General features: G+C 50.1%; 12 protein-coding genes across 12 annotated transcripts; 6 read left to right on the top strand and 6 right to left on the bottom strand.

The window, feature by feature from the left end:
* Positions 1–337: 337 nt before the first annotated feature.
* On the bottom strand, positions 338–2,143 carry M437DRAFT_45863 (N-acetylglutamate synthase; the record flags this gene model as incomplete). Its single annotated transcript, XM_041021160.1, has 1 exon — positions 338–2,143. A coding segment is annotated over one exon (1,806 nt), but the record flags the coding sequence as incomplete, so codon positions are not given.
* Positions 2,144–2,892: 749 nt separating this feature from the next.
* M437DRAFT_83692 (uncharacterized protein) lies at positions 2,893–3,865 on the top strand (the record flags this gene model as incomplete). The annotated part of the gene is made up of 2 exons (XM_041027977.1): positions 2,893–2,937; positions 2,993–3,865. 2 exons carry the CDS (start codon positions 2,893–2,895, stop codon positions 3,863–3,865), a joined length of 918 nt encoding a protein of 305 aa, XP_040881019.1.
* Positions 3,866–4,078: 213 nt separating this feature from the next.
* Positions 4,079–4,540, bottom strand: M437DRAFT_45915 (FKBP peptidyl-prolyl cis-trans isomerase; the record flags this gene model as incomplete). Its single annotated transcript, XM_041021176.1, has 3 exons — positions 4,079–4,181; positions 4,233–4,370; positions 4,422–4,540. 3 exons carry the CDS (start codon positions 4,538–4,540, stop codon positions 4,079–4,081), a joined length of 360 nt encoding a protein of 119 aa, XP_040881018.1.
* A 587-nt stretch (positions 4,541–5,127) lies between these two features.
* M437DRAFT_74555 (uncharacterized protein) lies at positions 5,128–5,712 on the top strand (the record flags this gene model as incomplete). Its single annotated transcript, XM_041026256.1, has 1 exon — positions 5,128–5,712. The coding sequence occupies one exon, from the start codon at positions 5,128–5,130 to the stop codon at positions 5,710–5,712; it is 585 nt and encodes a 194-aa protein (XP_040881017.1).
* Positions 5,713–7,141: 1,429 nt separating this feature from the next.
* Positions 7,142–8,683, bottom strand: M437DRAFT_74554 (FAD-binding domain-containing protein; the record flags this gene model as incomplete). The annotated part of the gene is made up of 1 exon (XM_041026255.1): positions 7,142–8,683. The coding sequence occupies one exon, from the start codon at positions 8,681–8,683 to the stop codon at positions 7,142–7,144; it is 1,542 nt and encodes a 513-aa protein (XP_040881016.1).
* Positions 8,684–9,179: 496 nt separating this feature from the next.
* Positions 9,180–10,058, bottom strand: M437DRAFT_16951 (uncharacterized protein; the record flags this gene model as incomplete). The annotated part of the gene is made up of 1 exon (XM_041018880.1): positions 9,180–10,058. A coding segment is annotated over one exon (879 nt), but the record flags the coding sequence as incomplete, so codon positions are not given.
* Positions 10,059–11,219: 1,161 nt separating this feature from the next.
* M437DRAFT_45956 (uncharacterized protein) lies at positions 11,220–13,025 on the top strand (the record flags this gene model as incomplete). The annotated part of the gene is made up of 2 exons (XM_041021183.1): positions 11,220–12,833; positions 12,885–13,025. The coding sequence occupies 2 exons, from the start codon at positions 11,220–11,222 to the stop codon at positions 13,023–13,025; spliced, it is 1,755 nt and encodes a 584-aa protein (XP_040881014.1).
* Positions 13,026–17,090: 4,065 nt separating this feature from the next.
* Positions 17,091–19,325, top strand: M437DRAFT_45546 (uncharacterized protein; the record flags this gene model as incomplete). The annotated part of the gene is made up of 4 exons (XM_041021103.1): positions 17,091–17,306; positions 17,360–17,387; positions 17,437–18,943; positions 18,998–19,325. 4 exons carry the CDS (start codon positions 17,091–17,093, stop codon positions 19,323–19,325), a joined length of 2,079 nt encoding a protein of 692 aa, XP_040881013.1.
* Positions 19,326–20,468: 1,143 nt separating this feature from the next.
* Positions 20,469–21,500, bottom strand: M437DRAFT_45717 (uncharacterized protein; the record flags this gene model as incomplete). Its single annotated transcript, XM_041021130.1, has 2 exons — positions 20,469–21,405; positions 21,457–21,500. 2 exons carry the CDS (start codon positions 21,498–21,500, stop codon positions 20,469–20,471), a joined length of 981 nt encoding a protein of 326 aa, XP_040881012.1.
* A 183-nt stretch (positions 21,501–21,683) lies between these two features.
* Positions 21,684–22,640, top strand: M437DRAFT_46163 (histidinol-phosphatase; the record flags this gene model as incomplete). The annotated part of the gene is made up of 2 exons (XM_041021220.1): positions 21,684–22,364; positions 22,416–22,640. The coding sequence occupies 2 exons, from the start codon at positions 21,684–21,686 to the stop codon at positions 22,638–22,640; spliced, it is 906 nt and encodes a 301-aa protein (XP_040881011.1).
* A 206-nt stretch (positions 22,641–22,846) lies between these two features.
* M437DRAFT_15874 (uncharacterized protein) lies at positions 22,847–24,493 on the bottom strand (the record flags this gene model as incomplete). The annotated part of the gene is made up of 1 exon (XM_041018834.1): positions 22,847–24,493. A coding segment is annotated over one exon (1,647 nt), but the record flags the coding sequence as incomplete, so codon positions are not given.
* Positions 24,494–25,289: 796 nt separating this feature from the next.
* Positions 25,290–25,595, top strand: M437DRAFT_83682 (uncharacterized protein; the record flags this gene model as incomplete). Its single annotated transcript, XM_041027976.1, has 2 exons — positions 25,290–25,526; positions 25,584–25,595. 2 exons carry the CDS (start codon positions 25,290–25,292, stop codon positions 25,593–25,595), a joined length of 249 nt encoding a protein of 82 aa, XP_040881009.1.
* Positions 25,596–26,139: the final 544 nt, after the last annotated feature.

Genomic DNA, 26,139 nt, shown 5'->3' with positions numbered 1-26,139 from the left:
TTATGAACCGTCAAACAGTGTCCCCGTGTGTCAAAGACCAGTCACGATCTCTCAAGTCAGAACCTCATCTCCATTCGAGGCATCAGGATTATTATAGACTATAGAAAAACACAGTTACATATTGAATATGAGTCTAACCACAGAAATAGCCTTTGATGGTTTTCTCTCTGTGGAGACAAACATCCTTCAAGAACATATTATGCGTTCCTATAGGTACATCTGCAGCTAGATCGTGACCGCCTTAGGCACACGGGCACGAGAGACGTTTGAATTTCATCATTTTCATGCTACTGTATACATATCCTACTCTAGAGACCAAAAACGATAGCTTGCTCATCTAATCAGGCTTAGCCTTATTATCCGCCCAACTAGGTTCAATACTCCTGCACACTGACACATAATCCTCCCAGCGCTGTTGATCAGCCACTAGATCTGGATTTGTCCAAAACATGGTCCACTGTGTATCCTGCAAATGCCATGTTCCCCTCGACCGCTCGAAGTACCACTTGTTGACAGGATTGTTTGAACGAGATCGCCAGCATACGCCATTAGGGAAGCAACTGCGCACCATGGATTGGAACACGATATCCGCTACTCCAGAACTGCCTTGGGAACGTTGCAGCACGGCGAACTTGTCTAGGTAGGGTACCAGGCGAGTTGGATCCGAGTTTGCTCCTGATTGCTTGTAGTCAGGGGTTCGTGGTTCTTCCCAGGTCAAAATGGCACCACCTTCATATTCTCCTGCTATGATGACGCCAGCGACACGATTCTTGATGCGATTGAGGTAGTGTTGGGCATCGAGGGGTCTGCGGAAGGAGTCTTCAATCAAAGCGACGAGGCGAGGGAAATTGATATCTGGGTGGTTGTCTAGGGCGATGGTAGATTCGCCGGGCTTTGGTGGTGTCCAAGGCGTGTTTCGAAGGTCGGGGACTATCATCAATGGCATACCACGCTTTACAAGTGTAGAGCGAGTGGCACTCTCGGAAGACATGGAAGGGATAATGCCATTGGCGGAGAGACGAGCGACAGGCAGAGAGGAAGAGATGAGTGGTTTGTTGGTGAGCAAGTTGTGAATCAAGGGATTCTTTTGTCGTCGAGTGGTGATGCCAATGGTTGATTCCTTGCGAGAGTGGTGCGAAGAGATGGCTGCTTCTTCGGGTGAGATGAGCAATGCCGACGAGGCAGGTGGAAGCAGAGCCAAGCAATCTCTGACCAGACTGAGCGTGTCGAGGTATTGGGGGTTCATGCCATGGGACTTGATCTCGTCGCGAATCATGTCGTACTCTTGCTCAAGGTTGACGAAGACATGCGCCTGGTCCTGTCGAGTTTCTGTAGGAAGACCTCCTAGAGGATCGAGCATGATGATTCTGTCTAATGAGGTATCCTCAAGTGGTTTTTCTGTCGAGCCAGTGACAGCGGCCAAACCAGACAAGGAGCGTGTCAGGGCCAGCATAACAGCGCTGGCAGACACATTCTCAACCTTGCAAGTCGTGTCATAAGCCATTGTGGGTATGACAGGTATGGCACCTCGCTTCAATGGCTCTGTTATGAGTTTCGGCAAACCAAGCTCTACAGTACCCATGACTTTGGGACGTGAAGCTGGCATTGATTCCTGGTTAGTAATGTTCAGAGCAGACTCGACGTAACGAGCACCCTCGTTGTTGTGACGGTCCAGGGCGGCAACGACTCTACTTCCCTGGCGTTGGTATACCTCTCTGTAAGACTTGTTCGTTTGCACGATTTCGTCCTCACAGTTGAGTACGAGAACGATTTGCATATCGAGACGGACCAATTGAGCCATGGTCAAAGCAATACCGTCGAGAGTCTCGTCATCAATCAGATGAGGAGCTCTCAGACAGACCAGTGCGACGTGTATCTCTCCAGCGCCGCGTTGAACCTGCCTCTCTTGTTCTACGTACTGAGAGAAGGTCGGTGTGGCAGCTGCGGCTTGAGTAGGAAGGTACAGCTGGCCGAGGTTGACACCAGACCTCTGGAGCTGCCATTGTTGTTTCGACTCCTTGGGGTCATGTACGACAGGAGTCTTCTTAGGTTTCTTGTCGAGAGTGGGCTTGAAGCGATCCAGGTATTGTTTGGCGTCTCTACGGGTCGAACTTGCATTCAGAAGGTCAAAGAAGAAGTCCTGCCACTGTCAGAAAAGGCGATTCTGGCACACGAAACCAGAATGAACCTACTCTGTGCTCTAATTTGTCCCTCTTCTCTCCATTGCTGGCGTTATTGGCATGGTTGGAACGATTTGCGGCTAGCGAGCTGAAATCGCGGTGCAGACACTTGACGGTATCAGGGCGCAGTCTGCTTCGAAGTGTCGGGAGGCATGCTGCCATGGTTCATGGCCTGTCAACCAATCTCTACAGTGTTGATTGACGACTAGACAAGGGGGCCAGTCACCACAAACAGTTCAAGGCGCTGCGGGAACAAAAAGACTCATCTCCATACAAGCTAAGGTATTCTTATCTCTTATCGTCACTTTCTCCACACCGCTGTCGGAGGCCATATTATTTCTCTCACTGCCACATCGACTTGATCCCCTCTGAATAACCACTTTCTACGGTAGGCATGATGAAATGAACACGAGGCTTGTAGACAGTGACATCTCTGTCGTTGCCAATCTGTCTTACAAGACTCGTAATCGTGCTTGTTGCCGCCCAGTTGCCGAGGAAAGCATGGAGTTATCGATGCCCCGCGATCTATCTCCGTTATACACGCCAAGACGTCATAGAACTCTCATTCAACATGTGCTCTCTCGGGAGGTCGGTAGTGTCAGCGGGAGAGAACGCCGGCATGTCTTCTGGAATACGACATATTTGCCTCGACTCCTTTGCAGAACTCTCTATCTACCAAAACTCTACCTAAACACACATCTCACATATCACAATGGCTCCTCAAATTGCATGGATTGGCCTTGGCAACATGGGCCGTGTAAGTAATCATAAGTTGATAGCTTCCTTAAAACACTGTTAACGGTTCATGACAGGGCATGGTGAAGAATTTGGTGGAGAAGGGCGACCTTTCCAACCCCATCATTCTCTTCAACCGTACCCAAGCTCGCGCCGATAAGCTCGCTGAAAGTCTTGGATCTGGCAAGGCCAAGGTTGTCTCTAGCATTGAAGAGGCCGTCAACGCTTCAGATATCATCTTCACTTGCGTGGGAGACGACAAGGCTATTGAGGAGACTATCAACTCTGCTCTCAATGGAAACGCAAAGGGCAAGTTGTTCGTAGACTGCTCTACTGTTCACCCCGACACCACAGACAAGCTCGCAAAGACCATCAATGGTGCAGGTGCTGAGTTCGTGGCTTGTCCCGTCTTTGGTGCTCCTGCAATGGCAGATGCAGGTCAGCTTGTATGCGTGCTGGCTGGTCCTGCTGGTGCTGTCGACAAGGTCAAGCCTTACACGACTGGCGTCATGGGTCGTGCCGTTATTGACTACTCTGGCGAACCTCATGGATCCGCCACAAGACTAAAGATTATTGGAAACACCTTTATCCTCAACATGGTCGAGACTCTGTCTGAAGGTCACACTCTTGCCGAGAAGTCGGGTCTTGGTTCAGACAGACTTCATCAGTTCGTCGAGACCATGTTCCCTGGTCCTTACACTGCGTACAGCAACCGCTTGCGCCAGGGCGACTATTACAAGCGTGAAGAGCCATTGTTTGCCGTCGACCTTGCTAGAAAAGATGCTGGACATGCCTTGGCTTTGGCAAAGACTCACGGTGTCAAGATGAGAGACGTCGAGGTTGCCGACCAGCATTTGGCACAAGTCCAGAAGCACATGGGCAGCAAAGGCGATATTGCTGGCATCTATGGTGCTGTCAGACAGGAGGCAGATCTAAAGTTTGAGAACTAGATGCTAGACAGTATCATGTATCACGACGAAACGCAGAAATAACGCCCTGCTATAGGCAATCTTAAAACCGCAAGCTTTCGTATGACAAGCAGATGGGCAGAGTGACATGTGTGAAGCTTCTCGGGTAGTCAAGCTGTTTCTTCGACATTTTGCTCTATAGAGTTGATCGGAATGTTTCTAGGCTTTTTCTTTTTGCTTTCATACTCCGAATACTTAAGCTCTCTTGCCGTTGATAGCTTTAAGCTCGACGTCGAAAATCAGAGTGGCACCGCCGGGGATGGCACCGGGGAAGCCGCGAGGACCGTAGCCGTAGTCGCTGTGAAATTGGTCAGTAGGAGCCATGTATGGGCAAGATGAGCGGGCATACCTGGAGATGGTAAGAGTGGACTTCTCACCGAGAGACATGCCACCGTCGGTGCTGACGATACCCTCGTCCCAGCCCTTGATGACTCTGCCGGTACCAATGGGAACGTCGAAGTCACCACGGCCAACGGAGGAGTCGAACCTAGAACAGTCAGATTGTGAAGCTGCAGCAGGACTCTCTGTGTAGACTCACTGCTTGCCCTTGGCACCGTTCTCCTCGAGCCAGCCGGTGTACTCCATGGTGACATTGTCGCCGTTCTTGGGCTTGTTGACGCCGTCGCCCTGCTTGATGATCTGCTTGGTGACACCCATGTTGATTGCTGTAGAGTGGAATGAGTTTCTGAGGAACTGAGGAGTCTGTCTGGGTCTGATGGAAGAGAGGATGGAAGTGGGAAGACGAGGCATCGTAATGTGAATGATGGATTCCGAGGGGCAGCACTCGAGCTTCGGCGGGGCCCCTTCGTAGCTTCCTCGTCTCTTGGCCAAACTGCCCTTTGCGGAAGCTGCGCCTGCCTATCCTGACCTCACCGCCCGTCAATCCTCGCTACAAGTTTCGTTGCCAGTCCTTGCGTGCTTCATCGCCTCGTTGTCATAGGACCGGACTGCCAGGGCAAGATTATCGTGCATCTCAACACGCATATCAATAGACTGACGAGTCTTGGATTTCGTGTCACCGATCCTCAACTCGCGTCAGTAGCTACCGAGGCCGCCAACCCTGCCACCAGCCTGTCTGCAAACACAAAGACGCTGAACTAACAATCTGCATCGCATCAATTGCGTGAGGACGCACCGGTCTTTGATCACGAACAAGACACCGTGGCGCATCCACGCCGTCGTCTACTAATAACAACAGTCTCGTCTATCCATAGCTTCACCAACCCTTCTCAAACACCACAATCATGGCAAACGCGACCACTCCCACCATCTACTTCGGATACGGCAGTAACCTCTGGCAACACCAAATGCGCATGAGATGTCCAACTTCAGACTACCTCGGTGTCGCACGCCTTGACAACTATCGCTGGATGATCAACGATCGCGGTTACGCAAATGTCGTCCAAGTCAAATCACCCTCCTCTGTCGAACCAAACTATGCCAATGTCGTCTATGGTCTTGTCTACTCGCTGCAACCATCCGACGAAGAGAAGCTCGACATCAACGAGGGCGTTCCATTTGCCTATACCAAGGAAGATTTACCCGTCTCATTCTGGGCCAAGGAGAAAGAGGACGAACCTGTTGACATACACAAACCTGCAAAGAAGCAAGACATGCTCGTCTACATCAGTCGTGACCATGTGACAGATTCCGACCCTAAGCATGAGTACATCTATCGCATGAACATGGGCATACACGATGCTCTCAAGGAAGGTGTGCCTGATGAATACGTCCAAGAGGTCATGCGCAAGTTCATTCCTCCTGAGCATGACGACGCGCTCCGTGATCAAGCTATGCAGCAGGCCTTGGCTTTTGAGGATGAGAGGTGATACATCAATCAATACTCTTGGTGTTATTTTTCTAGGTCGGAAGGGAACATCATTCGCAGTAGCATTACATCCACGACGAGACACTCTATAGACTTGTATAGCATAAACAGAATGCAAAAGGAATTCTTACTCGGCCCATAACACTGGTTATGAGACGCTTTTCAAGTATTTCTTATTCTTGACTTCATATCAATTCCATCAGCGATCGGTCGAATAGCATTTCCTACTCTCCTTGGACTGGACCTGAAGGCGACGTGGGGCATAGCTCTAGCTCGACTCATATTAGTCCCAAAACTTCAAGGCAACATAACAACCCTGACTAGAAGGTCTGACAAACAGCATAGTATATATATGGAAGGTGCAGAACAATATGCAAGTCTCAGAAATCAACCAGGGCAAATATTCGGTGGGATATCGAGCATTGAAGATAATGGGTAAAATGACGCGGGAGACACCCTGACCAGCTCTCGCCAATTATCCCCGGCCGCACCGAGAAGACGAGTCGGCCATGTTCTGCTTCGCTATTTTCCAATTCAACCCATGGACAGGTCGGATAGAATCGCCATGGTAAGAGTCATGACAGACAGTAGTAGGAACACCATGCTTACCAAGCGCCTGGTACCTTTACTTTAGACAAATTCGTACACGCAAGCAAGCCCGCGATCTCCTCTATCCGTGCATCATGCGTAAATGTCGTTAAACAAGTGGACCACCTCGGCCCGTTAGTTCTAACCAAACAAGTTTAAAAATAGTCAAAATGCCCACGAGTCAAGTTGTAGTCAGACTGTGAGCCGGTGGTGCTCTTTTCCACTCCACAACCACCGGTGACAAGGTTGTAATCTCGTTTAACACGCAAAACGGATTTTAAGCCCCATGTCTTGCTGTTTTTGGATTGCCGACAACAACCATCAACGTTTATCGTGATCATTCGTACAGAGCCTCTCGTTCTTTCGGCTCTTTACGATGAACGTCTATTCTTTGGTGGCGCAGACGGATTCTTTTCTTTGCCGCACGTGGCTCGGATGTTTTGAAGCTTGTTTGCTCTGGGTGTTCTAGAAGTCCTAGGCTCGGATAGGCAGGCCTACAATCAACACGACCAGTGATGTTGTCGGCGTCTATGTCATTTTGCCCCCAGAGGATGGTGAGGGTGTTGGAGAGTTTGGAACTGGGCCACTCGATGTCGGTACTGGGTTCGCAAGTGGCTGATATTTACATGGCTTTGAATTGGAGGGATTTGGCGAGCATGTGTAGGCAGTCGCAGCTATCTTCTTCTCGGGTGCTTTCCTGCAGTGCAAACTCCACTCCACGCCATATTCGGAGGACAGTTGTATTTACAGATCGCACACAGAAGAAGAAGGATCTATGTTCAGCTTTTCGATTTATATTTACAGTACAAGTAGTATTCTTACATGGTTGCTATCACGATCAATCACTTGACCCACTGTCTCCAAGCCGCATTTCTAGCCTGGATATAGGTCTTGGATTGGATAGCCTTCCAGATACCGTAGAAACCAGCCCAAGGCCATTTCTCAAGGAACTTCTCGGGTGCATCTGCCTTCTCTGGCGATGCCTTGACCTTGTCGTAAACACTTGGCAAGTTTGCTGCGCCGTACTTTTCTCTGAGCTCATCATACCATTTGCGGTCAAACTGCTCCCAGAACTCAGACTCGGTATAATAAGTCTGGGCATAGAGCCACTTCATACCACCCAACTCGCGCAACTTGGCTTCAAGATTTCTGTTTGCCTTTACAAATTCGGCACGGTTGTTGGGTCCAAAGCCCCAGACGCCGATATTGAGCATCAACTCCTTGTCTTCCCGAGTGTAGGGGTGCATTGTTGGCTGTTGCGTTCTCTTCAGTGGGCATAACCAGAGAGGAAAGATGTCCAGCTCGGAGGATGTGTAGTCGACAAACTTCTCAGCAGTGGAATAAGGAAGAGCAAGGTCTTGAATGATGCAGCGTTTTGACTCTCCAGATGCATGCAAGGCCGTGTACATCATTCGCGTATGTGTAAAATCGTCTAAGAACCAACGAGTAAACTTGTTGTAAGGGAAGTTGAAGTATTTGAATGCCATGTCGCCGACCCAGAAGCCGCCACGGTCGTAGCGGAAAAGATATTCGGGAAGTGGTACCGCTTCCACAACGGGTTCTGTTTCGGACTTGGAGATTTGACCTTGGACATGCTGATAAAACCATGGGTCCCATGCAGAGCTAAAGGTCTGTACAGGAAGATTTGAGGAAGGTGTGTCAGTCATGCGTCCAGTCACGATAGCTCCTTGAGTCTTGGAAAACATGATACCATCAACATAGTCAAGACTGTGATCTGCTGTGGCTTTTTCAAGAGTCTCAATCGCGTCCTGCATGTTGCTAACAGGATGGTATGTCGTCTCTACAAATTTCTTTGCGGGTTCAAGACGGAGCTCAATCAGAGTAGTAACACCAAAGCTGCCCACCGCACCAGCAGCTCCATAGAACAGATCAGATCTCTCGGTCGGAGAGCACTTGACAACTTCGCCCGTTGCCAGAATCATCTCGACCGACTCAATGGTGTGATTGAAGAATCCATGTTTGAAACTTGAGCTTTCGCCTGCAGTACCAGCATAACCGCCTCCGGCTGTAATACCAGGGAACTCCATGACTACCGGAGGGACTAGGCCGTACGGCAATGTGGCTTCAACAAGTCTGTCCATGGGTACATTGGGTTCGACGTAAGCAATCTTTTTGTCGACATCGACCTTTAGCACCTTGTTCAAGGCACTTACGTCGAGTACATGAGGACCTTTTGATGTCTGACGAGTGCTGTTGGTTGAACCATGAGAGATGCGAAACTTTTGTTTGTTCGCATGAAACTCCGCAACACGTGCAGAGAGGTCGTTGACGGCAACATTGTGCTGTTTCAAGAAGTCACTGGTGCCAGACGTGGATGCAAAACCACGAACTCTTGTCGGGAAATCATAACGAATGGGTTGCATATGAGACGAACTCCTCAAAATGATGGTCCTCGGCAGCGTGGCAGCGCTGAAGTTGGATCTGTGAACCACATTCCTCTGGGTAGTGGCGACCCTGCAAAGAGCGCGACGTGCCTGCATGCTCTGCCGCTTGATTATATGCCTTGAATTCGAGCACCAAGAACAAAAAGGCACCGCAAGTTCTCAAGGTCGATAATAATGTGTGCACGTAACAATTGAATTTACAGGTTTACCGCAAAATTGGCTCGCCAGGTTGAAGCACGGACGAATTCTGTTTTGGCATTCTCTCTGTTATGCTCGAATATTGATACCACAGAATACCATGACTATGTCTTTCGTGCGGTCTGAATCATCCACTCAACCCATTCAGAATGAGCTCGGGTACCGTCACACCAGCAGCTTTCATCCTTTCTACACACCTTTTAGCCCTGGACCGCTCTGTGGCAGCACGTTCCTTGTTCTCATCGTCATCATCATCTGAATTAGCTGCTGCCGCATAGAGATCTGCTAGCCAGAGAGCTACTGAGCCTCTTAATTGTAAGAGTGGCGGATATGTGTCAAAAGGAGGAGACAACATGAGTTCATCCATACGGGCTGCGAGACTCGCTGCAGAGTCTAGCTCAGAGCGTTTGATGGCAGCGATACCTTCTGACTCCTGATTCCGGGTTGACTCTAATTCCGAGTCGGACTGGTCCGCTTCTAATGAAGAATTACGGTTGCGTTCCAGAGCTCGATTACATTTTTGTTGAATCTCGTAGATGCAGAGTCCAAACATTGCAGGGTAGAAAGTTAGTGATGATATGGCATTTGGGTTTGTCTTTTGAAAAGGGTACTGCAGGATCAAGCGTTCGTAATAATCTTTTGCTGCCTCGAACCCTTCGTCACTAATGGTTGATGCATTATTTGACTCGTCCTGAGAATCATTCTGGGGCGAGAATTTTCGCATCAGTATCCCAGCACCAATACCCCATCGACCATGTGTGCGCACATCGAGTGGTCGACCAAGAATATTAGTACGCAAGATCATGCCCCACGCTCTGCCTGCACGTAAAAAGTCGTGCTTCAAAAGGCTTGTGTGAAGAATGGTATTGAGCACACCTAGATGATGGCGGCGAAGTGATGAGGTAGTGTCTTGTTCGCCAGGAGGTGGGACGTACAATGGAGGCTTTAGAGCTGCGAGCTCTTTTTGGAGATTGTTGGATAATGGCTGACGGGTCCTTGGTTTGACAGCAGGGGCATGAGGAAATGAGTGTCCAGGAAGTGGCATGTTTTCAGGCCATCCGGCAACACGGTAGGGATCGTTGATATCATGAGATGAAACCGATGGCTGAAGCGGATCGGTGTGTAGATCCGAATCGTCGCTCTCATCATCGTCGTCCAGATCTTGCTGTCTCTTCCTTTTCCTGGGAGGGGCATATTGCTTGCTACGAAAAGATTGTTGAGGCTCATGCAGAGAATAAACCGGAGTGAAGTGGTGGGCTGTTGGCGGCATGGTGAATGTGGGGATTTGTGCACGAGAAAAGCGGAAGGATGTGGTAGCAGAGGAATACAGTATGAGTATTTGTACAGTGGGACGTGTGTGTCAGGATGAGACGTCTGTGTGTACTTGTGCAGTATGCCGTGATTCTAGTTGAGTGTATCAGGGCAAACGACAATGAGATCAAGCAGGGGCTGATGAAGCTGAGGGGCAGTCTTCTTGCCCAAAGGGATCTGCAAGTAGACGGGAAGCTGCTTGTTGTTGGTAAAAATTACAGAAGGCGATAATCAAAGAGCGCGGGTGCAAATGCAGGCCTGCAGATGGTCGAGATGCGTTAGAGTCGAAGCAGCTGGAGTCTGGACAGAGATGCGCATGAGGCTAATGGACAAATTGTTACAACGGATGCAGGAAGGATTGAAACGGGTGGGCGATATATAGGGCTTGGCACTCTCCTACTTCTCTGTGCTGTTCGGCGGAGACTCAGTAGTGTTTCGTCGGTGTGCTCAGGTCGCGGGTTGTCAGCACCAACTCAGCCTGACGCTTGTCGTGCCTGTAACAGTTTGCCTGTCCTTTTCCTTCTTCTATCTCATTCTCGACGTCGCCTTGTTTGCTCAGCATATCATCACCATCATCGCTACGCCACTCGCATCAACGACGACCGTCTGCTGCTGATCTATCCTTCTCTGCGTCCGCATAGCGCCTGCCGCTATGGGTCAGGCCGCGTCCTCTGAGACGCTGCCTAACGACGGCCGACCATCTCAGTCTTTCTGGCGTCGTCGCTCGTTGCCGCCGTCCACCCTCTTCGCCTCGGATAATGACCACGCCGACGACCATGCGAGTCGCCCACATACTTCGTCTCGACCATCGCCGGGCCCGCGCCCACGTGCTACTCGCTCGGCCTCCATTAGTAGACTCTCCCAGATGCTTCGCTCCCCCAATCCTAGTTCCGAACATGTCCAGGACCTAGACTCTGGCCTCCGTCGACCTTCGCGCTTACAGCGTGCTCGCACTTCGCTCCACAACTTTGGTTCTCGCCATTCTCCCTTCTCACGTCCTGCGCAAATGTCTCGCTCTCGGACAGATGACTTTGGATATGCCTATCCTCACGTTGAGCTCAACTTTGACAACTTCGAGCTCAACCTCGACCTCGCTACTTCGAATCCAGGTTCACACTCTCCCTCGTCGCGTCCCAACTTCCGTCTCCCAGCCTCTCTCGCCGAACGTCTGTCTGCTCTTCGCTCTGAGCGATCAACACGGAGTCCTCTCTTGACTCTTCCAAGGCTCGTGCCTGATGACACATCTGAACCTCAACCTACATCAGTGACTGAGCCTTCCCAAGCTTGGGCGCCTGCTACCACTGCCACGTCGCAGGAATCTCCTTTGTTGGGTGCTACAGCTGCGAGACCGAGAACAGAAGGAGAAGGGCAAATAAGGGAAGACAACACGGCTTTGATATCTCGCATATTGTCTGTCGCAGCTGCCACCACTGCCGCTACTCTCCTCGATGGTGATCAAGAAGCAATAGCAGAAGCTCATAGCGTGAGCGGCGATGGTACTTTCAGCAACTTCCTCCAGTCCTTGGAAAGTGGTCGTTTGGCATCAGCTCTCAGACAAGGGGGTCAGACTTCGGCCAATGCACCCCTCAACTTCTTCCGAATGTTTCGCTTTGGTTCGGCGAGAGATGCTCCTAGAGATGCCAATGACCCAACGTCTGCTCAGTCAGCTGGCGCTGATGGACGCATGGTTCCAGTCATCATTGTGGGTATCCGATCTGTAAACCAAACAAACGCGAATGGTGCTCAAGATGCCGCCATGCCACCTTTTCTGGATGCCTTGTCTGCCCTGCCAAGATCACCCTTGAATGGCGAGAGTGACAGTATCGACCACATTCTAGATCCGACACCGACACATCGTTTCAGTCATCGTCGACGGGCTTCCATGGGTGGTCAATCCAACTTTCCAGCGGCATATGATTCCCAACGTCACTCGTTGACCCCCGATCGTACACGATCGCGCTCCATAAACACCTCTCGACCCCCTTTAAGCCCTGCTCTTTCGCGAGTAGGTTCGGCCAGCTCTGCTATCCCGCCCCAACGTCCTACGTCTAGCCGTTCGAATTCCAACTTTTCTGACCGTCGTGAGAGCATCATTCGGACCACTACAACAACCACAACCCTCGAAACTACGGCAGAGAACGCCCCACTTAGACCTCGCCCGCATCGACCGCGCCGACTTAGCGAGTCAGACTATGGACATCGTGGTTACTCTTCTCGGCGTAATGGTTTTGTTGAACCCGATAATGCAGCAGGCGAGAATACCCGTAGTTGGATTATCTATGTCCTCGGTGGAAGCTATCCCGAGAATCACCCCATCATTACTACCCCAAGTCTTTATACAGACTCGCCCACTTACGAAGACATGATGCTTCTCTCAGCGCTTCTAGGACCTGCCAAGCCTCCTGTGGCCAGCGAGCAAGATGTTGCCGATGCTCCCGGCATCTTCAGAATCCAAAGTACTGAGGATTCTCTCGTTGCTGTTGCCCCTGAAGGTGATGACAGGATTACTTTGAGCTCCGAGCAACGTTGTCTTGTATGTCTCTGTGATTTTGAGCATGACGAAGAGGTCAGACGCCTTGTCAAATGCAACCATCTCTTCCACAAGGAGTGTATCGATCAGGTATGTTGAGCTTGGTAATCCTTTAAAAGGTCTTGGCTAACTTTGTGGTAGTGGCTTACCAAAGGCCGAAATTCTTGTCCACTTTGCAGAGGGCAAGGTGTCGATGAAAAAGAGAAAACTCCTACCGAAGACGCACCTTCGAGTCCTCCAATCGAGGTTGCTTCCACTCCAGACACGTCCGTCACGTTCTGATGAGTAGCAACTCACAAATCGTTCTCGACAACCGACGCGGCTGTTGACGACCACAGCGCTTTCATGTTCATGTTTCAGCGGCCACATATTCATTCTCCCGCTACGCCCATCACTTACGAATTGTCTACGAATTTCCTTTCTTTTTAATGTCCATCATGCATATCCATCGGCGTTTGAGCGTTGCATTTTATCTTTTGGGTTGGTGCATCTGTCCTTTTCATCACAGCCAGCGTAATCGAGGGCAGCTTTCTATCGCTATACTTCGTTAACTTTCGGACTTTATAGCCTTGCCAGCGCTGGATGATCACTGGAACGAGGGACGACTGAGAAGGCAACCATGAATAGCTAGTTTACACACAAACACAATTCATACTCGGAGAATCTGTCTCTCTCATTTTACAATCGAACATGTTGCTGATGCAACCTCTTATCACTTCGTCGTGTTTTCTAAAGTGTCTGATACTTGACCTCATGATGGACCATCGTCTTCTCAACGACTGTCCTCGTGATTGAGTCATGACATGGAATCACCTGTTCACATTTCCGAACTGGCTTTGCAGCTCCATCTTTGTCGGCCCTATCTAAACCAGTCCTGGATGAATCATACGCTTCTTCGATGCAGCTGGAGATCCACTCGACTAGCTCTCGATAACGTGTTTCCAGAATTGCATCGTACTGAACATGCACACCCTTGGTCCGATGATGGAGCATTGAGAGGATCGATTCATCTCTCGGTGTTTTTATTCAGAACCACGTATCATGGATGTACCACCGTTTTGTATTACCATAAGGCAACCATGGAACACGAGATGGGGGGCATCCTCGTTCAGTCGACGCAGCGGTTATGTCACAAAAATGTTCTTTGACGTAGGCACACATGGCCGGTCAGGATATATCCTGGATGCATTTTCTCGAAACGCGCATGCCGACGCGCAAGGCATATCTCTTGAAAGTGTTGCTTGCGGCTGAATATCCAGAAAGTAAAATCATGATGTGACGTTGGTTCATCTCTTAGCCTAAGGGCCCTGAGACCGAAGCTCATGGTACTTTCCATGATTATGCTGGTTGGCGTTGATCCTTTGTGATCGACACTATGTCAAGAGGCGTTTTCTTCAGCAGCGGCTAAACAGAACGTGGACCAGTTGGAAACGTGGCTCTGCCTGGTGGTTCAAGGCAAGATCTTCAGCACATTGGCCAGGTTTGCGCAATCGCATGAATATTCCCGTCAATGAAGGCTTGCAAATGATCGCCCAAGTCTCCTGGTTTGTTTACTAGCAACTTGGCAAGGTCATTACTTTCACTTTGCACCTTGGGCTTGGTGCGACAGGACATCGGGCGCCTCGAGTGATCACTCAACGGAAAATAAATCATGCATCCAGACCAATCAGATAATCGCAAAATGTCGAATCCTGCAAGGGAAGGGGAATCGGCCCTTGCAATTCGACCCCCCTAGGATCTCTAGATGCAGCGCTATTTGCTGTGGGTATTGTGATAGCATGCGCAGGCGCAACCACACCTAACCAACTGCAACAGCCGCCCCGCCAAGAGTGTGGTAGCAGACTGCTGGCCGAGGTATTCCATGAGCAATTGAACCACAAGCAGTACTGCGCCAGACAGGGGAGCGGGTACATGCGGAGGGAAGATATGACATGACATGGGCGATCCCGAACTACAGACACTGTTCTCGAACTAGAAAAGCGGCTTTCCAAGATCTTTGCTGCGGCAGTGTTTTGGAAGACGAGGGTTAATCGCACGTGTGCCCCACTAGAGTTGCGGGAGCGTGTGCACTTTAATGCCAAAGCCACCTGCCACTTCAGGGAAATGAATTGCCATATCAATGAGCTATACAAGATGATATACCGTCAACCACGGATAAAGAGAAAGCAACTTCGACGGTGGCTGAGGATCCACGTCCACGAGGATTGGGCCCTTCGATCATCTCGAATACCAGAGCGGCGTTGATCCCGGACATGAACGGCTCAAATCCCAAGACCACTAGATCTAACCATCACGTCACCTCACATTGAGGACATTGGAAATAACGCCGGCGCGAGAACTTGAGAGAGCTGTCCATAAGCAGATAGGCAGCAGGGCTCGGATTCGCATAAATATACCTCTGGTGATGATGATGATGATTCGCACCGCTAGACGGACGGCGACGGGAGTTGATATGAGACATGTGTAAGCTTTAACACTCTGACGTTCAAAACCGTTGTCTGGCACGGAGCATTTTGGTGCCCAGGAACCAGTGCCCGTTCACGTAATTGTCGAGTGCGGTACATGTCTTTGTTGTAGCTTCCCATGCTCGGCTGTCGATGTCGAGTTAGATTGCTTTCACATGCCTGACCGAGGCCAGAGCTCTAGAAGGAGCCGGTGTCGTTCTTTTCAGCGAGATTGGTTTGCGAATGCGATTACTGTCTTCGCGATTCAGGCGAACCTCAGTCAGCCACGGGTGATGAACGATTCCGTGATCCGATGGCCAGTACTGAGCAGCAAGAAATAATGCGGCCTGAGACATACCCACTGGCCCATAGATCAGGGGAAGGCGTATACCGTACTGAACGCAGATGATTGCAAGCAATGCGAACCTTTACTGCCCAACTCGAGCGCATGCACATGTGGTTGGAAAGCAAATAGTTGACGGCCTACTTTTGGGTAGCGGGGGCATCACGCATATACTGGCAGACAGCAGCTGCAGCAACACACCGACAGGGGCCGTCGTGTCCTGTACGAGTAGGCTGTCGCAAAAAGCTAAATCGGCGCGATAGGTTCTTCTCCACCAGCAGTCGTGAACATCGGGAGTTTCCTTGGGGGTAAGGCGGTACTCTAGTCGTTCGTAGAAATCTCCCCCGGCTCCACGTCCAAGCTCCAACGAGGTGCGCCATCAAGTCGATCAAGCCGTTTGGCCATGATGCTCTGGACGTGTATTGAATCTTTTCCGTTCTCTCGTGGGCCAGGAGCTCGAAAACAGTTGACATCTGAAACGGGGCTTTCCTGCATACAGCCTGCGCTAAATCGTGCCTCTCTTCCCCTCGCACAAGAGGCTTGCATCAAGCCTTTCCCTTGCCGGGTCTCACTTTTGCACGCCGAACATCCTTCCACTTCCTTTCATCTTGCGCAACAGCCCCAACCACTGTGTGACGCCGACTCCAGCGCTTCTGCTGCAGATCATCGCCCGGGTTTTGTGGTCAGTGTTTATCACTAAGTACAGACTACGATCATCAAAGCATCCATCCCTGCCGTGTAGTGCGTCAAGGTCCGACATATCATCAGCACACATAATTTTTTTTTGCCCAAACAAAAAACTGGACCCCGTCACCTAGCACTGGCTCTAAACACGATTACTCCCAGCTCTGGTTTTTCTCAAGGACTTTCCCACGCACGCTATCACTCAAATGAGGATACTACTTCTCGGCTCTTGATACCATTCAGCTTTTACCACGCATTCGTTAGCTCTGACTTCTTCCTTTACGTGCGCTGAGACCATCCCTTGGCCAAGGTGCTGGAATTCCCATCCCCGCACCCAATTAATATCCGTGGCCGGTCCAGCTCAGCCGGGACTGTCACTGTGTCAGCAGTTCTTGCCTTCATCGATTGACCTTTTGCAACAAGTAGAGTCTGGATTACCTTACCTGGTGGACATACTTCCGCCTTGGCTTTACGGAGCAAGACGAACCGGACCACTTATCCTAGATCTGAAGCTCTCTGGATCCACTGTGCTGTCCTGTCATTCAGGGGACCCATCCAACAATCTAATCATCACGTTATCAAACAGGATTCTCAAAGGGTCTTCACTGCGTGTCTGTTCTTATACCAAGTCCCATTTCTCTGGTTCTTCCGCTCCTTGCAGTGGGCTATTTACACACCTACCGTCCCAGTCTTTCGGTATCACCCAAAGGAAAAGGTTCTGGAGGCTTGATTTATACCATCGATTTTTCACATTACCTGCAAAATACCAGAGACATGGACAACCACTACTATACCATGAATTCTATGGGTACCGGATACTACCCCAACGGACAACCTATGATCCCACCGGAAGGCATGATGCCAGAGGGAGTTATGATGCCGGATGGTTATATGCCAAGACTTTATCAAATACCAACCATATCTCAAGAAAACCTGAACAGCTACTCTGATCTTGAAGATCCCAGCCGCGCATCGATAGCGCAACAGGCAGGGTCGCGTGGTGGTAAACGACGATCTGTAACGGGGACTGATCACGTCAAACACCAGAGAACACGAAGTGGTTGCTTTACTTGCAGACAGCGTAGAGTCAAGGTAAGATTTACTCGTCTTGTTATCCACGACAATTTGTTGATCTCTGTAAACAGTGTGACGAAACTCATCCAATCTGCGAAAGTGAGTAGCATGCAACCTCTTCTATGAAACTGTACTCACCAAGCTACAGGATGTCGGAAAGGTAAACGCGAATGCCACTATCCCGAACCCACTACAGGCTCGTCATCAAAGTCTTCGAAAGGTAACAAAAATAAGGGCTCCGCTGGCGAAGCCTCAAACTCATCTGGCGAGGACTACGATATCAACGAAGCCGGCAGACTTCCTTCCATTCCTGATGACGAAGAGATTGAAGAGGGCGCGTCGAGCTTGTGTTCCAAGGAGGACCGCAAACTGTCTGATGCATCTTCCAACTCGAGGGACCAGAGTCCTCTAATCAAAAGTCCTGCAACCACGGACAGCTCCATCACATCATCAGTTCGACCTAGTACACGCCCACAAATCCGCAGCCAAAGCTCAAGAAAGTCTTTGAAGTCCAAACCACCACCAAACAGCAAGTGGGCACATTTACCAAAAGACGTCAAGTTTTACATCACCTACCACCGGGAGAAACTGACGCACCAACACTATGCCATGAAGTACGATAGCGGAGACTTCTTGAAAACGACATTCTTGGAGATAGCACTAGGATACGAGCCACTTCTTTACGCAATCACCGCATTCTCTGCTTATCATCATACAATGGCAAAACCCGATGGCAAACTTTCGAGTTTCTTGGGTTATTACAACAAATCGGTCTCGTTACTACGCCAATCCTTGGAGAGGAGCCCGAGGCATACCGTAGCCACTTTACTTACTATCCTGCAACTGGCCACTTTTGAAGAATTTCTGGGCGACTGGGTCAATCTGATGGGCCATCAGAGGGCTGCTTACGAGATTCTTACCGAGCTTTTTACACCACAAACCATCATGCAAAGCGAAACACACCGCAAGATCATCTCGTGGTACATTCGATTCGACCTTTTCGCAGGATTCATGCATGGCTATGGGATGGTGCTGTCTCGTGACTGGCATGTGGCGTGCATGGAGTTTTACGTTCGACAGGCTAGAGACAAACCTCGTGACCTAGGCTCACTGTTTGAGGAAAAGTTTGCCCGGTCGCGACTGCTGGCAACCGACATCTCTCTACTGTTCGCACGAGCCAAAACCGCTGGCCCGAGCCAAGAGCTCATTGAGGAAATGGGCAAACTAGGCGCTCAACTAGAAACTTATGCTCATGAGCTCGAGTCCGCCTTCAAGGACACACGGACATACGTCAAAGAATTCCCCAATGCACCAAAGGGAGAATGGGACGACGTGGTAGGCTCTACAGATCCCGAGTTCCTATGGGCAGGAGACCTGTTTACATGGAACTTCATCCTGATTGATTTTTGGGCCATCCATCTCCTCTTCAAGTCACAGATTGCTCAATTCGACCCCACGGTGGGTGGAGAAGAGGTTGTGGCGTCGGCATTCAAGGTGTGCAAGATGTTCGAGGCGCTACAGTACTGTGGCGAAGATGCGACGGCAATGATTCTGGGCGCGCAAGCAAGTCTGGGAATGGCTGCTGCATGCTTGCCAAAAGATCAACGACACACCATGTGGTGCCGCAACAAGTATGCTCTAATCGAGCAATGCGGGTAAGTTTCAGAACTTTTCTCTTCCAAATTTCTAGATGTATTGACGTTGAACAGCTACATCTACCCTGCCGCACTACGACAACGCATGACCGGCGTTTGGGGCGTCGATGTAATGCGTTGGTGGCTCCCCAACGACGAAGGCTATTACCCCATGCTCCAAGCCGTGCGCGAATTCATCGACTACCGCGCGCGAGTACCACAAGACACTGTACAATCCGATCTACGCGACATGAAAGGTCTCTTCAAAGCACTCCAACTCGACGACACGGACTCCAAGAAGGATGCGGGTAGTGCAGGAGGAACGGATTCGTCTGATCCTTTTGACTTTGAACCTGCGGGGAGTATGCCTTGGGAGAGCAGTCCAGAGATGAATTGGCCCTAGGAAAGGATAAAAGGAGGAGGCAGGAAGGCTGGGCGGCATCATGGCTTGCATGTCAGTATATTCGAGGCATATACATCTCATGATCTAACAGCTATGTTTGAATATTCTCTTGTGTTTTGCTGAGCACTTGTTCAAGCAGCACGTCTAAGCCACCCGATAGAATGATGGCCAAAAAAATACTCATATACATTGAATGAGTAGTGACAAAACACGGACCGAGAGACAGTCAACATCAAACCAGGAGCAATGGAAAAATTGATGACAAACTCCCAATTCCCAAGCTTGCATGGTATATTAGTCGAACGTAAGGCTGCATGCAACACACGTGGGTGCATGTTTCGATCTTCAAGGCACATTATAGTAATGTCCATGCTTTTACATGGCAGAGACGGCTGTCAGGCACAGATCAGCATTACTAAACACATGGTCCGGACTGCCATGGGAAATTCAATGCGCAATAAACATCTTGCATGTGCCTGGCTTCCCACTTTACGGAGTACGGTGTCAAGCAACTCCCGAGGGTTTGGATACCATATTCGTGCAGTTCGTGTCAGACTGACACCTTTGTTTGTATTGTGGAGTGTCATGTGGAGAAATTATATAAGGATAATAAGGAATAAGGCGCAAGGCGTTTAAAGACGCGGTGACGACATCCTATGTATAAGTCATTTAGGCTGCGGACTGAGTCGTGCTCTTCTACTATACTTGACCCTCGTCTCGAGAGGCGCAAATTGCATATTGTAATCAAGCAATATAGAGCGAAGCGAAGGACCGCGGAGCCTAAAAGAAAGGCTTGGCATCGGAAGAGGTCTGTTCTGTGGGACCGACATGATGTACTTCTCGAGGCATCGATAAAACATGGAGCAAGACTCGGTCCGGGAGCGAACACAAGAAGCATATAGACGTATTGAATTGATTGAGTGGTATCCAGAAGCGAAGCTTGCAACAAGGACAAACGTAGAAGCGAGAAGAAGAAAACAAGAGAAGCAGTGACAATAACGTCGATGCGTAGCGAGCCTCGAATATCGGAAGAGAATTGAGGAGGGTCAAAATAGATGGAATGAAAAAGGAGGAGGCTGAGGTTTGTTGGGATTTGATCAAGCAGAGTCGCGGGCTCTGCGGTAACTGGCCTGAAGAATGTAATCAGAATTGGGTGACTTGGATGGAGGGAGGAGTGGATCGGGCAGAAGATACCTCCTGATCAAGCTGCAGCTGGTCGACCTCAGGGGCCAGCTCTGACAAAATCTCATAGGCCCTCTTGTGGAACTCTAGCTGAGCAGCAATCAACTCGGCCAAATTCTTGAGGGGTTCGGGTGTGTCAAGAACGTTCTTCATGACGCCCACTGCCTCTTCGGTCTGGTTGACAAACTCATCCTCAGCCTTCTCGATCTCGGCGCGCTGAGCTTCGGTGTAATTTTCCTCGCCGTGGGATTGGGCCTTGTTGTTGAAGGGGTTGTTGATGCCCTTGACACGAGCCTTTGTGGCATCAAGGTTGAGACGGGCATTCTCGACATTCTTGCGAGCACGCTGGGCAAACTGCAAGTTTGTGTTGAGAGTAGCACTCCAGCCAGCAAGGAAGCGCTGCTGGATGCGCTCGTCTTGGGTCAGACGGGCCTCACCAACTCTCTCCTCGGCGACAGCGTACTTCTCGAGAGCTTGTGCAAGCGAGTCATCGGCACCGGCGCCGCGAAGGTCGCTCTGGTGCAAGAGCTGGCTGCCAGCCAACGAAGCACGGGCGATGGCGTGGTTGAAAGTCTTGGGCTGGGGCTTTGCTTGGGAAGAGGCAGTGAAGGCAGCCTGAGCTTCGGCAGTGGTGGTGGCTCGCGACAAGAGCTGGACCTTCTCGGTGACGTTCTTGGACAGGTCGGTAAAGGACTCGCGGATGTTGGGAGGGTAGTCGTATGCTTCGTTGGTGTACTGCGATGTGACAGACAACAGCTTCTGGTGGACGAGCTTCAGGGCATCGACGCGCTTCTCGAGCTCGATGTAGTCTGGGGGCAGCTCAGTCTTGTCTTCGGTCTGGCCAAACTGCTCCTTGACATATTGCTGGGTGCGGGCTGCAAAGGGAGTAAAGGATGCGCTGCCTAAGTAAGCTTCGTGTCCTTGATTGACGGGCGTGATGCAGCATTACCCGATGTTGCCAATGTTCTTGCCGAATGCTGCGAATTTGTCCATGGTGATTATCTATGTGACTAAGGTGTGTGTACAAGTGTTGAACAGGAAGGTGGCTTTGTTGTTTGACTCTCGGCATGTGAGAGCTCCTGGACCCTTCAAGGGCTCTCTGCCAAGCCTCTCACATGAAGACGATGAGCATCCAACCAATGCTAACATTACCTTATCCACTTCAACCTTAGCAACATGCCACATTCTCACCACTCTCATTCGGGCCAGTTCTGCGCCCATGCGGCATGTACTCTCGAGGAGATGGTCCAACAGGCCATCTCCCTCAACATGGACACTTTTGCTCTGACCGAGCACATGCCCCGCCATGCCGCTGACCTTTATCCCGAAGAGTCAGATGCCCAAACTCTCGCCGACCTTTTTGATGCCTACTATCCTGAGGCTTTGCGTTTGCGTGAGAAATACGCCTCCCAAATAAACATTCTCATTGGTTTTGAATCCGAGTGGATTCGCCCCGAAACCAATTCTATCATCAAAGACTTGCTGGCCCGCTACAAGTTTGACTTCTTTGTCGGCAGCATTCATCATGTCCATACCAAGCCAATTGACTTTGATCACGACATGTACCATGAAGCCAGAACCATCTCTGGAGGTTCTGATCAAGATGTCTTTGCTGCATACTTTGACCAGCAATATGACATGCTCAAGGCTTTGACTCCTCCTCTTGTTGGTCACTTTGATCTCATCAGACTGAAGAGCGATGATCCCAATCGTGTCTGGACCACCATGCCAGCAGTCTGGGAGAAGATTGTCAGAAACCTCGACTTCGTCGCCAGCTATGGGGGTATCCTTGAGATCAACTCTAGCGCTATTCGAAAGGGCATGTCTGAGCCGTATCCCAAGGCTGAGGTCTGCAAGGTTCGACTGTTTCCACCTCTTTTCTGTTGTATCAATATTGACATTCGACAGGAGTTCATCAAGAAAGGCGGACGTTTTGCTCTTTCTGACGACAGCCATGCCACCAGTCAGGTAGGCTTGAACTTTTCAAAGGTACTATCTTTCCTCGAGAGCACTGGCATCAGTCAGGTCTACCACTTCATCTCCAAAACCGACAACTCGTTCGACACATCTACTGCCAAATCTGTCTCTCTGGATCAATTGAAGAAGCACAAATTCTTCGCTGCATTGTCTTGATTACAAAAGAATAATAATATGAATGCCATGTCAACTACGAAAAAGAGGGGTATCTTCCTATCCCTAACGCCTTCCATAACTTACTCCAAGAGAACCGTCATGAAAAAATCAAGCCATGCATCATAATCACACCGCTTCCCACCAGTAGCGTTAGCAAGGACATCGTTGACAACAGCTCCAAGCTTGTCATCACTGTCTTTGCTCTTTCCCTCCCGCTGCAGCCAATCTTTTTCAGCCTGGACTGCAGCCTTGCGGATGGTGCCTTCTTCGTCCTCAACAATGTATAGGTCGCAACGGTCGCACTCTGTACAGCGACCTCCCGCCTCTCTGAAGTGCTGACAGAAATGGGCATACCCTTCTTTTCCAATTTCTTGGCGACAGACATAACACATGGTGTATCCACAATTGCAAACGAGCTTGTTACAGCCACTCGACTTGACGAAGCTGAGGTTACACTTTGGACAGGTGCGCTTGATACTGCTTGTTGTAGCAGCCTCGATCGCCTGTCTAAGAGATTGTAAAGAGGATTCATGGCAGGTATGCGGATCTGACCATGGACCACCGCAGTTGGTGCATGAACTTTTGCCGCAGATTGAAGACTGGCAAGTAAACTTTAACCCTCGTCTCCGGCGAATTGTACGTGTTCGAGATGCCTGGACTCGATTGTATGCTGTCTTGTCGACCACTGCGATGAGAATTAGAAGAGGGTGCAACATGACCCACAACAGTGGGTAAACAAAAATGAGCATCAACGCAATTAAAGATTTTAGCGGATCCATTGGCATGTGGATGAGGTAGGCAGTCAAAGACATAGGATCTTTGAATCTCAGACTGGTCGGTTCGTCAATCTCGGCATAAGGACAAGAGAGACACCGCAAAAGGGGCAGCTGGCTCTTGATCAAGTTCTCCGACATGACACGCTCTTGAAGCTTTTGCCAGTTTGTAACACCATCCTTCTCGGTGCACAGAGCTCTCCGAACCAGTTCTGCATCTATGCATCCTTGACAGTCTGGTACAGATGGGGCCAGGCACCGCAATGAGGATTTTGACAGGTCAATGTTCCTTGCCCATCCTTGACCATACAGGGCCTCGTTCGCCGCAAGCTTTATGCATCGGAAGCAGATGAAGTGACCAACGTCAGAGTCACATGTAGATATGTACTCGAAGGGATAAGAAGTGAAGCAGCATTCGCAGTCAAACAAAGCGTCGGCTTCTTCAGCTTCGGTCTCGTTGAGTTCGTACGCCATAGCTTGGTCTCGATCCAATCGTTCCTGGTTTTGGCGAGCAAGGACAGGAGCAATGTATACACAATACAACTCTTGGTCTAGCTCTGTGCAGCCAGTACGCTTGAGATATGGAGATAGGCTGCGAGGTTCGGTAGGATTGGGCAGCCACTCGACGTGAGGGTGGGCTTCGGGATCAGAAGTAGCAGGACGTTTCCGAGTGAAGAACGAGGAAATGGTGGCTCTCCAAGATGTTGACGACAGATGCTGCAGAGTCGGACGTGCAAGGGTGTATGAATAGTTGTGCTCGGCCAGAACGGCTCTTATGGAAGAGTGACTCAGGTTCCTGAATTCGAGATATAGAGTGTCCTTGACAGCACGCTTGTATTTATCGGATCTGAAGGTCTCGTCTCTGGGAAGCGGTTCGAGGTGGCGTGGCTGGCTTGTCTTGTCGTCGGACGGTTTCTTCCTGTAGCGTCCTTGGATGTACTGTGCCCCATTTCTCAAGAGATGTTCAGTCACAACCTCGAGCCTGCTCTCCCTGGACAGGTTTAGAAGCATCTCGCGAAAGACATCAGGCTGCACGTCAGGGAATATGTCGACCAGAGCACTGAGTGCCGTATTCAGTTCGCCCAGGTCAGGATCCTCCTCTTCCACGACATGTTCCAGCACCTCGTCCAGATCCAGAGGTGTCTTCACTTCTGTCGAGACGGCGTCGTCGGACTGGCGGGACTTGAGGAAGTCGGGTCTGCGGAGGAAGCGGCTGCTGCCTTTGGGCATCGAGATGGACAAGATCATGTTGGCTGTTGAACGAAATGAGCAGCTGGACACATTGCGAGCGCAGTGTCGAACAGGAGGATAGCAATATGCCGCCTCTACTGCCTGGTTTGAATCTACATGTGGTGCAGGCTTGACGTAGTCGCGGCCCCCTCATTGTTTGGACGACGCACGGCGCCTTCCGGGAGGCCCTTGTCCGACTCTCAGTCTCCGTACTTGCTTCCTTCCTTCAACTCAACCACCTTTTATTGATTTGTGCTTTATGGATTCACATCACATGTGTCTCAAGAGGTAGGCCTTATTGTCTTGTAGGATGCTTGGGCCAGACGAGTCGCATACGATGAGGATCAAACTTACCGCTCTTCTGGACCGAGCAGAGACATAAACAAGCCTCTAAACGTATCGCGTGATCTCAATCCCTATATTTTCTTTCCGACTCCTTCCTTTGACTCACCCTCGGTCTTTTGTCTGGTTTATTTCGGTTGCCTTCCTCATTGTTACCTTCTCTTTTCTGCATTTTTCCAAGAAGCCTTCCAACTTTCACTCTTCACCTTCGTCTTTTTGGTCCATCTATCAATCCACTTTCGTTTCTCAAGTATTCGATACCACACATCTGTCTTTCTTTTCCTCTTCTTTGCACGCGCACAACATGGTTCTCGGTCCGACTGCCCGTCTGTGGCTTCCTTATCTCAACTTCACTGTCGCCATCTCAGCTTTGGGTTTTCAGACTGGTGTCTTGTACCCCTGGCACGAAGAGCTTGATAAGGAATTCAAGATTCTCAAGCAAGAACACAAGGAGCAACTACACCTACACCAACAAGTCACTCTCAAGAAGCTCGAAGACCTCGAGAGGAGGATGTCAGTGACTGAGAAAGCCATGCCCGATGTAAGTGTGAACCCTGAGCTATGGCTTAAGGTTGCAGGTCTGCTTACAAATTTGAAGGCTACCCGATGATCTTGGTCGAAGATCTTTGTGCTGCAATGTTTGTTTGAATCATACGTTTCTCGCTGCTGGGATAGCTCGCGTACGGTATACCAGAATACATAACCAACCAGAGCCACTCTTTCCTAATAAGCTTTACAAGATCACCCTCCAAGCCATCTTAGGGTTCAGTATTGTGCAATGGTGTTGATACATGGGTCGATGATACATTCTGTCAAGGCAATCTTGTTGCGCTGGTGACCCTGTATCCTCTGTGCTGGATTCTTGGTAATCTTTCCTGGTATTGGTACATGAACAAACGGCCAGCACGAAGCTAGTCGTGACTGGGTATGGGGCCGGCACTGATCCTTTCGCGTTGTGGATAAGCTACGAAGTTGAGTCGCATAGAGATCGTCTTACTCTCTAGCTAAAGCTCCTGCTGGCGCTGGTTCGAAACCCGCAAAAATGTGAGAGAGAGCAATGAGCGAGTTTGCATACGTAGACCGATCTCGGCATTATGCTGGAGTAAAGAGCTGTACATGGTTTGTCTGATCCAAGTTGGGGGCGGAGCATCGCA

This window comes from Aureobasidium melanogenum (genome assembly GCF_000721775.1).
Source record: "Aureobasidium melanogenum CBS 110374 unplaced genomic scaffold scaffold_7, whole genome shotgun sequence".
Lineage (NCBI taxonomy): Eukaryota > Fungi > Ascomycota > Dothideomycetes > Dothideales > Saccotheciaceae > Aureobasidium > Aureobasidium melanogenum.
This window is presented reverse-complemented; position numbering and strand designations above follow the sequence as displayed.